The sequence below is a fragment of the Rhinoraja longicauda genome, chromosome 20, assembly GCF_053455715.1.
Source record: "Rhinoraja longicauda isolate Sanriku21f chromosome 20, sRhiLon1.1, whole genome shotgun sequence".
NCBI classification, from domain to species: Eukaryota; Metazoa; Chordata; class Chondrichthyes; order Rajiformes; family Arhynchobatidae; genus Rhinoraja; species Rhinoraja longicauda.
In genome coordinates this window covers 4,207,517-4,218,206 of record NC_135972.1, presented here as the reverse complement: position 1 = coordinate 4,218,206, position 10,690 = coordinate 4,207,517, and the positions used below count along the sequence as shown (strand labels likewise).

At 44.2% G+C, this 10,690-nt stretch overlaps 1 protein-coding gene across 3 annotated transcripts; it reads left to right on the top strand.

Annotated features, from left to right (window-relative positions):
- The first annotated feature begins 2,706 nt into the window (after nucleotides 1-2,706).
- Nucleotides 2,707-10,690, top strand: snrpb2 (small nuclear ribonucleoprotein polypeptide B2). Of its 3 annotated transcripts, none has more exons than XM_078416479.1 (7): nucleotides 2,707-2,844; nucleotides 4,274-4,365; nucleotides 6,272-6,444; nucleotides 7,445-7,579; nucleotides 7,940-8,002; nucleotides 9,947-10,035; nucleotides 10,354-10,690. In XM_078416479.1, exons 2-7 carry the CDS (start codon nucleotides 4,302-4,304, stop codon nucleotides 10,511-10,513), a joined length of 684 nt encoding a protein of 227 aa, XP_078272605.1. In that variant the 5' UTR covers nucleotides 2,707-2,844; nucleotides 4,274-4,301; the 3' UTR covers nucleotides 10,514-10,690. The 3 variants fall into 3 exon arrangements, with proteins under 3 accessions (XP_078272605.1, XP_078272606.1, XP_078272607.1); XM_078416480.1 differs by having other exon boundaries at nucleotides 2,715-2,821; XM_078416481.1 differs by lacking the exon at nucleotides 2,707-2,844 and adding an exon at nucleotides 2,964-3,035.

The following is a 10,690-nucleotide window of genomic DNA, read 5'->3' as shown; positions in this document are numbered from 1 at the left end:
AACAGGATCATTCCGAGTCAGCATGGATTTACGAAGGGGAAATCATGCTTGACAAATCTACTGGAATTTTTTGAGGATGTAACTAGGAAAATTGACAAGGGAGAGTCAGTGGATGTGGTGTACCTCGACTTTCAGAAAGCCTTCGACAAGGTCCCACATAGGAGATTAGTGGGCAAAATTAGGGCACATGGTATTGGGGGTAGGGTACTGACATGGATAGAAAATTGGTTGACAGACAGAAAGCAAAGAGTGGGGATAAATGGGTCCCTTTCGGAATGGCAGGCAGTGACCAGTGGGGTACCGCAAGGTTCGGTGCTGGGACCCCAGCTATTTACGATATACATTAATGACTTAGACGAAGGGATTAAAAGTACCATTAGCAAATTTGCAGATGATACTAAGCAGGGGGGTAGTGTGAATTGTGAGGAAGATGCAATAAGGCTGCAGGGTGACTTGGACAGGTTGTGTGAGTGGGCGGATACATGGCAGATGCAGTTTAATGTAGATAAGTGTGAGGTTATTCACTTTGGAAGTAAGAATAGAAAGGCAGATTATTATCTGAATGGTGTCAAGTTAGGAGGAGGGGGAGTTCAACGAGATCTGGGTGTCCTAGTGCATCAGTCAATGAAAGGAAGCATGCAGGTACAGCAGGCAGTGAAGAAAGCCAATGGAATGTTGGCCTTCATAACAAGAGGAGTTGAGTATAGGAGCAAAGAGGTCCTTCTACAGTTGTACCGGGCCCTGGTGAGACCGCACCTGGAGTACTGTGTGCAGTTTTGGTCTCCAAATTTGAGGAAGGATATTCTTGCTATGGAGGGCGTGCAGCGTAGGTTCACTAGGTTAATTCCCGGAATGGCGGGACTGTCGTATGTTGAAAGGCTGGAGCGATTGGGCTTGTATACACTGGAATTTAGAAGGATGAGGGGGGATCTTATTGAAACATATTAGATAATTAGGGGATTGGACACATTAGAGGCAGGAAACATGTTCCCAATGTTGGGGGAGTCCAGAACAAGGGGCCACAGTTTAAGAATAAGGGGTAGGCCATTTAGAACGGAGATGAGGAAGAACTTTTTCAGTCAGAGAGTGGTGAAGGTGTGGAATTCTCTGCCTCAGAAGGCAGTGGAGGCCAGTTCGTTGGATGCTTTCAAGAGAGAGCTGGATAGAGCTCTTAAGGATAGCGGAGTGAGGGGGTATGGGGAGAAGGCAGGAACGGGGTACTGATTGAGAGTGATCAGCCATGATCGCATTGAATGGCGGTGCTGGCTCGAAGGGCTGAATGGCCTACTCCTGTACCTATTGTCTATTGTAACTCAGCGGGACAGGCCGCATCACTGGAGAGAAGGATTGGGTGACGTTTCGGGCCAAGACCCTTTAAAAACAGTTCGTAAGTTTCAGGAGCAGAATTAGGCCAATTCGGCCCATCAAGTCTACTCCGCCATTCAATCATGGCTGCTCTATCTCTCCCTGTCAACCCCATTCTCCTGCCTTCTCCCCATAACCTCTGAACCCATACTAATCCATCTGAAGAAACGTCACCAATCCATGTTCTCCAGAGATTGTCTGACCCACTGAGTTACTCCAGCATTTTGTGTCCTTTTGTGTATTAACCAGCACCTGCAGTTCTTTGTTTCAACATTTAAAAGGCACTGGATTGCAAAAGTTCAGAGGGATATGGGCAAACATGGGTAAATGGGAAGGTGTTCACTAATATGTAAAGCAGCAGACATTAACAGACAAAAAGGGACTATAAAACAAGTACAAGAGGGGGGATAAGAAAGAAAGCGCACACAACCAGACTCGGGCACAGCTTCTTCCCCTGTGTTATCAAGCTTCTGAACAGTCCTTCCACAAGCGAGGGCACTGTCCGATTCACTTCTACCCCATTGTGGGCATTGGACTTCGTCTTTGGAATTGGTGCGTTACGATCATGAGAGCTATATTCTGTACTCTCTATCTTTCTCCTTGATCTACCTTGTACTTGAGCTCAGCTTGATTTTTATATTTATTAGCAAGCGGATAGACAATAGACAATAGGTGCAGGAGTAGGCCATTCAGCCCTTCGAGCCAGCCATTCAATGCGATCATGGCTGATCACTCTCAATCAGTACCCCGTTCCTGCCTTCTCCCCATACCCCCTCACTCCGCTATCCTTAAGAGCTCTATCCAGCTCTCTCTTGAAAGCATCCAATGAACTGGCCTCCACTGCCTTCTGAGGCAGAGAATTCCACACCTTCACCACTCTCTGACTGAAAAAGTTCTTCCTCATCTCCGTTCTAAATGGCCTACCCCTTATTCTTAAACTGTAGCATTACTCCAGCATTTTGTGTCTACCTTCGAGTTTTAGACCAGCACCTGCAGTTCCTTCCAATACAAACTCTTTTTAAATGTTATTGTAGCTGCCTGGCGGTATATAATAAAGGGCAGGAGGCCATTCGGCCCTTCGAGGCAGCACCACCATTCAATGTGATCATGGCTGATCATTCATAATCAGTGCCCCGTTCCTGCCTTCTCCCCATACCCCCTGACTCCGCTGTCCTTAAGAGCTCTATCTTGAATGCATTGACGACAGACCAAATACAAGAGGGCGAGTTCGCGGCGATGTAATGGGCCAGGTACCTGGAGGAGCGGGCACAGCGAGGTGTTGGAGTTACTACGCGGTCGGGCAGCGTCTGTGGAGGCGAACAACGACGGCGGCTCAGTGTCGCCGACTGATGACGGTGGCGGGGCAACACGTCACATCGGTGCGCCGAGAACGGGCGGGCGGTCGCGTTGTGCGGAGCCGAGTGAAGGAAGAGGAGAGGCCGCATCGCCGGCGGGGGTGTGTGAGGGGAGAGCGGCCTGGTAGGGACCGGGGAGGAGAGATCGGCACCGCCGGGGGCTGTGTGTGTGAGGAGAGAGCGACCTGGTAGGGACCGGGGGAGGATAGAGAGGAAAGGAGAGCCAAAGAAGCCGGCGGGCAGTCTGTCGCGCCGAGTGAGGGGAGAGGAGAGCGGCCCCGCCGGGGGCTGCCTGTGTATGGGGAGAGCGGTCTGGTAAAGCGTGGAAACCGGGGAGAGAGAGAGGAGGGGGGAGGGGTGCAGCCGCTTTCTCAGTCCCACAGCAGGTTGATGCTGTTGTCGGGGGCCCGGGCCTGGGCTCCGGGTCGTGGCGGGTGGCGCGGTGTCACGGGGCAGCCCCGCCGGCTCTGTGTTTAGTTTATTGTAAGGTGTACAGAGGTACAGTGAAAAGCTTTTGTTTCGTGTTAACCAATCGGTGGAAAGACTGTACATGATTACAATCGAGCCATTCACAGCGTGCAGATACATGATAAGGGGAATAACGTTTGGTACAAGGTAACGTCCAGTCAAAGATAGTCCGGGGGTCTCCAATGAGGTAGTTCAGGACCAGCTCTCTGACCAGGGTGAAACTCGTCCTTGATTCTGCTGTTGGCTTTGTTGAGGCAGCGTGAGGTATAAATTGAGTCTAAGGAAGGGAGGTTGATGAAATTGAGTGAAAAATAAGCGTGTTGACAAAAGCTGAGTGAAGTGGGATATTGGCAGAAGTGATATTTAAAAATAATAAACAGCGAACGCTGGAAATGTGGTAAGGCTGGATTGGCTGATTGTCTAATATATTTGAGTCTAAAATGGTAGAGTTGTTGCCTCACAGTGCCACAGACCTGGGTTTAATCCTGACTATGGGTGCTGTCTGTATGTGCATTCTCTCTGTGACTGCATGGATCAAATCCGGCTGCTCGGGTTTCTTCCCACTGTCCAAAGACATGCAGGTGTGTTGGTTAATTGGCTTCTGTAAATCGGCCGTAGTGTGTAGGATGCAAAGCTGAAATAACAAAAATAGTGTACGGCGATCGTTGGTCGGTGTGGATTTGGTGGGCCGAAGGACCTGTTTCCACTGTATGTTTGAACTAAATTAAACTAGTCAAATGTTGAAATGTTCTTCTTTAAAAGAGTGAAAATAACACAACACTGCAGACGCATGGAATACTCAGCATGTCAAAAAGAAACAATCATTGTACACGCCAAAATTGTCAGAATATATAAAAGAAAAGACAAGGCAGTTTAAAGTTGCAGAGAGTGTGGATAATATTATTGGAATCTGAAGTTGGTGTGCAAAGCTGTTAATGAAGGCACTAATACTGTTTCCATCACACTTGCAGTAATACTAGGTCATAAATACATTAATTCACAATTTCCGTTTGCCTATAATTTTAAATCAATCTCCTGGCCCATGCATTATATTCCTAGTTATAGCAATTTCTTTTTAAACCTAGGATTTGAATTAACTCGAAGACACAAAAAATGGATATCCGACCTAACCAAACAATTTACATTAACAATATCAACGATAAAGTAAAAAAAGAAGGTAAGTGGTTGTGAAGCTTTCTCAATGGTATAACTTGCTTGCATGTATCTGCATTATCTGTGGTTGAGTGATTTGGCACATCAAAAAATAGTGAGGCTGTTACACACGAGATTTTTAAGAGCAATCCTGATGTGTTTTTCTCTTGAGAGCCAAACGCCTCTTGACTTTCACTCCTGCGCTCAAATTCGCTTGGACCATCTCCGACATCTCCCTACCATTTCTGGATCTCACCGTCTCCATCACCGGAGACAAACTATTGACCAACATCTACTACATTCCTACTGACTCCCATAGCTATCTAGACTACACTTCTTCCCACCCTGCTTCCTATAAAGATTCTATCCCCTACTCCCAATTCCTCCGTCTTCGCCACATCTGCGCCCAGGGTGAGGTTTTCCATACTAGATCATCGAAGTTGGTCCTCATTCTTTAGGAAACGGGGGTTCCCCTCTCACTAGGGGCTCCACTCTTGCTCCCCCTCCCCCCATTCGCAACAAGGACAGAGTCCCCCTTGTCCTCACCTTCCACCCATCAGCCATCGCATACAGCATATAATCCTCCAACACTTTCGCCACCTCCAACGGGATCCCACTACAGGCCACATCTTCCCATCTCTACCCCTTTCTGCTTTCCGCAGAGACCGTTCCTCCGCAACTCCCTGGTCAACTCGTCCTGTCCCACCCAAACTCCCTGGGATTACAATAGACAATAGGTGCAGGAGGAGGCCCTTCGAGCCAGCACCGCCATTCAATGTGATCATGGCTGATCATTCTCAATCAGTACCCCGTTCCTGCCTTCTCCCCATACCCCTGACTCTGCTATCCTTAGGGCTCTATCTAGCTCTCTCTTGAATGCATTCAGAGAATTGGCCTCCACTGCCGCAGAGAATTCCACGGATTTTCCACAATTCCACCTGGGAATTTCCCCAGGTACTTTCCCCTGCAACCGCAGGTGATGCACCACCTGTCCCTTTACCTCCCCCTTCGACTCCATCCAAGGACCCCGACAGTCTTTTCAGGTGAGGCAGAGGTTCACACACCTGCTCCAACCTCATCTACTGCATCTGCTGTTCCAGGTGTCAACTTCTGTACATCGGCGAGACCAAGCACAGTTTCGGCGATCGTTTCGCTGAACACCTCCGCTCAGTCCGCCTGAACCTTCCTGATCACCTGGTTGCTCAGCACTTTAACCTCCCCTCCCATTATGACCTTTCAGTCCTGGGCCTCCTCCATTGTCAGAGTGAGGCCCAGTGCAAATTGGAGAAACAGCACCTCATATTTTGCTTGGGTAGCTTACACATTGACCTCTAACTTCAAATAGCCCTTGCTTTCCCTCTCTCTCCATCCCCTCCCCCTTCCCAGTTCTCCCACCAGTCTAACTGTCTCCGACTACGTTCTATATCTGTCCCTCCCTCTCCCCTGACATCAGTCTGAAGAAGGGTCTCGACCCGAAAAGTCACCCATTTCTTCTCTCCAGAGATGCTGCCTATCCCGCTGAGTTACTCCAGTATTTTGTGTCTATCCTCTTGTCATTACTTCTGTTCAAATTTTATTTTGCAACGAAGCTGGTAAGTTGTCAGTGAAATTACCATTTGGTCAAGTACTCATTTGACAACTTATTTTATTCCTTGTCCTCTTGCATTATGTTTATTAAAACACAGTTGATTAAAATTGGTGGTGTTAAAAGGAAGAAGTACCCGAGGATAATGTAAGGCCTAAATATGTATTGATAATGAAATGGTGTGTACATATGTTGTTACAATGAAATCAGTCGAATGGTATGTTTCCAAAACGTACACTATTTAAAAAGCTGTTGTCTTATTAACATTGCTCAGTCTTGGTAATATGAAAATCATTTACGAAAGGGACTAACATAGAAAATTAACACTTTTTCATTCTCTCCGCAGAGTTGAAGAGAGCACTGTACGCCCTGTTTTCTCAATTTGGTCAAATTGTTGATATTGTAGCTTTAAAGACTATGAAAATGAGAGGACAAGCTTTTGTAATTTTTAAAGAGATAATCTGTGCTACGAGTGCTTTACGACAAATACAAGGATTTCCATTTTATGGCAAACCTATGGTAAGTTAAAGAATAATTGCTTAAAAATGTAAAGTCGCACAGGTCTTTGGGGCATCTTGTCCATTGCTGACCCCATTTACCGGCACATGATCTGTAGTCTTATAGTTATGTGTTTTCATTGCAATTGGAAGCTTGTGACGAGCTGCCCCATGAATATCACTTGCAATCTGCCAGCATTTTAAATGGGGTTGGGCTGTTATCCACGGAGATAAGAAGTTTAAAAAATGCCATTTGTGAAACATTAATCTCCATCTTTGAATGGTTTGTCCTATTTGCCAGCTCTCCTGCTTTTCCACCGTCTTGTGAGTGGGGCACAAACTAACAGCTTGTGGCAGATTTTCCAATGATTATGTGACGAGACAGGCCTAATGTCCCAAGTCTGCTACTTTATTAACTCTCATGGTATTGATGTAGTATTTCCTAATATAATGAACTGAACAAATTGGTATTTGAACAGACTTCCACACCATTTTAGCTAAGGAGCTCTTTTAATGTGACTAGAATTATATTTGGTCAGGTGTGTATTGCAGTCCTGGCGTGTAGATTGAATAAAAAGGAGATTCCAGATTTTATTTTAATGTGGGGATTGCTGGCATTTATTTTCCACAATAAATGTGGGCATGATTGTCAAGGCAGCATCTTGATCTGGTAAAATTATACCCACTCTTTGGATGAGATTACTTTACTAGTGTAAAATGTATTCACAATTTAACTTGGTTATTTTGACACACTAGCCTAATGGTTCATTCTTAATAATTTTAGTCATTTTAGTGATGGAAAATGGGGAGTGGGGTGGAACAAGTGTCTTTGACAATTTAATATTAAGTTGTGGTTTATATAGCTTTTTGAAATAGTTTTCTTTTTTTATGAAGGAAAGATTTTAAAGTCAAAAAGTACATTTCAACACAAACTCACCTTCCCAAAATGTTCACTTTCCTATCACTATATTGCCAATGATACATTTTGCAGAAATGTGCATATTCTACTTTATTCTCCTCAGCGTATTCAGTATGCAAAAACTGATTCAGATCTTGTATCAAAAATGAGGGGCACCTTTGCAGATAAAGAAAAGAAAAAAGAAAAGAAAAAGACCAAAGCACAAGAACAAATAGCTGCAAGCAAAAAAGCTAATCAGGTAAAGAAGGCTTGTCTTATATCAGGCAATTTTTAGAATTTAAATTTTTTGATTTTTTAAAAATGTATTGAATGCTTTAATTTGACAATAGCCGCCTTTGTAACTTGTAGTTTATTGCCAAGTCTAGGAATAATCTGTCAACAAACAAATCTGTAAAAGCAATAAGTGCTAATGTATTTTGTGTTTGCAATGGAAACAATTATACTCCAAGGTTGCTCCAGTGTTAAAATTGTATGTATTGATTAACTATTTTGTTCAGATTAAAATGAAAAACAAGTTTTAGACTTTAGGGTGGGGTTAAGGGGATTGGACGTTTTTTACAATTTTCGTTTGCAACTCACAATGACTCCTTACCTTTAGACAACAACACAGACGACAACAACTGCAAACTCTAACCAAACGACCTCTTCAACAACTCAGCAGGTAAGTAATTAGAAAAAACAAATCTGTTATAATTGAAACTCCTGGAGATAATAAGCTTAGATTCTGATCTTGCAAGGCATTTGGAAATAGTTGGTAAGTTTTCTGCAGTTCCATTCTCAACAATGGGGCGTGGTGGTTGGTACCTGACATGGCAGATGGGTGGATACTTTGTGAGCTCTGTAAGGGGTTTTCTGCGCCGAGCTTTCGCCCGACCTAAGGTCCCCGTGCCTTGCTCTGATCCCTTGACCAGGCCGAGCACACTGGTTCCCCGTGAGTGGTTCGACCCACTCATCCCCTACGGTTCTAGACACTGGACTTAGATGCAGGAGCGTTGATAGTGCAGAAAAAAACTCAACCAGACCACATTTGAAGACCAGGGTTTAAATGGAAAAGGCTTTTATTGAGCGCTTGGGACTATTGTACATGAATGCTCTTCACAGTTCTATAAGACATATCTATAAGACACATACCGAATTATATGAATACTTTTGACTATGAATCATAAAACGTACAGTTCTACAAGACATATACATGAATACTTTTGACTATGAATTCTAAAACGTACAGTTCTACAAGACATATACACGACTGTAAGGTGGGGAACATACGACACATTGCAAAATTGACCAACACATATTCATTTACACACCCACGTTTATTCAAACCACCCTCCCCTCTACACTAAAACGATGTCCAGGATGTGCAGGATCGGGGTACATGCTCACCACGGGGCTATTACTGGGGTTACTGGCTGTTCGTGCTGCTTCTCCGCTGCTCTCTGTGAGGGTCGTCTTGTCCCGTGAGTTTCTTCCTTCCGTTTCTTGCGTTCCTGGCCAGTCGTTGCGAGCGTTGCTGTCCCTGCTGCGAGCGTGTCTTTCTTGCCTGTCCTTTTCTTCTTCTGTTTAAAACCCCAAAATTGTGGCCAGTTATACTAATTCTGGCCCGTCCTATCTCCCGCCAGATCTCGGGATCTCTTTGTTTAAAAGATATGTATTGAGTTTTCCCTTTGTCCTGCGTTATGTCCGGGGGTACCGGGGATGGCCAGACGGTATGTTAATTGGTATTTCGTTGAGAGGTGATGGGTTTAACTGGTTTCCCATCACCTGCCAGGTAGTTTTCTATGGGCTATTGTGCCCCCTTAACGGGATTAACTGTGTAGGTCGGCTTGGGGCATTGTGAGTATGCTGATGTCAGCGCTCCAGTGTCTGGACTTCGACCTGGTTTCGCAAGTTTCTGCATGGCCAATATCCATCCATTGTTCTGGCCGTGGCTTTGCAGAAACCTAGAGACTGGGCTGTAAAGTTTTTGCTTTTGTGGCTGGTCACGAGGTCCCGCGGCCATCTTAGGACCCACGGATTGTGACATCCCTTGGTAAACTGACCGCAGCCTTTCTCTGCTATCAGCCCCAGTCTCCCGTTTAAAATGTCCAAACTGCAGCTCTTTGGTTTGGTGTTGATTGCAGAATGAGGGAAAACTTCTCAAATCTTACAGCTCCTACTGCCAAGTGCACAGGGCCTTTGTACTTCCAAAGCATGCTCCTGAGGTTCTCGATCCCAGCCCAACAGTCCTACACTGAACAGTTGGAGTCAGAGGCTCCATTGTAGCTGACATGGCCTCCTCACAACTTGCCCTTCTTTGAATCAATTAAACGTTAAACAAAACACGGTCCTATTATCAAAGTTGTTAATGCAAGTTATAAATGGCTGAATCATTGTTCTAGTGCAACTCTCCCATTAAAGATGTACTTCAAGCTTGTTACATATTATCTGTGCCTTCTTAAAGTTTCCATAAAAATATTTTAAATTGAATATCTTTTGCCAACACTCTTCACTTTTTGATTTGAATTTTAAGTATATTTATATAATTTTTGAAGTATTTGTACTTTTTGGTCAGATTTTAAACAACTTAAGTTTTAAGTTGTCAATCCTATCTTCTTCCTTAAAGGTGCCAGATAATCCACCCAACTATATTCTGTTTCTCACAAATTTGCCTGAAGAGACCAATGAGATGATGCTATCTATGCTGTTTAATCAGTAAGTAGAAACTGGGGGAAAAGCCATTTTCAATTTCTTGCTGTTGTAAAATTACATGGATGATTTCTTTCATTAATTATAAATGTAACTTGATTTTACTTTGGGGGTGGATGAGAATGTAGTGGTTTCCTGCCGGGAATATTGTTCAGAGTTACACAACAGTGGCCAGAATTTTCACTTCATGTCTTCTGCTTGATTGCTGTTCAGTAAAACAATTTAAACCATTGATTACTTCCATGTTAACTTAAATCTAATAAATCAATCTTTAGCATTCAAAATATTTGTCATACCTGTATTCAATCACTTTTTATTTTTTAGATTCCCTGGATTCAAGGAGGTGCGTTTGGTTCCAGGGCGCCATGACATAGCATTTGTTGAATTTGAAACTGAAGGGCAGGCTGGAGCTGCTCGCGATGCATTGCAGGGATTCAGAATTACACCATCGCATGCAATGAAGATCACTTATGCCAAGAAATAATTCGGGTCATGTGAAGAACACTTTTCCACAATTTCACTCAAAACAAAGCCCCACAAATTTATTGGGTAATTGTGGACTTGTAACAATGATTACATTCTGTCAACGACTGAGACGTGTCTTCTGTGTGGATAGGTTTCCCTGTATGACGTTGGGTATGGACATCTGAAGTCCAAGAGA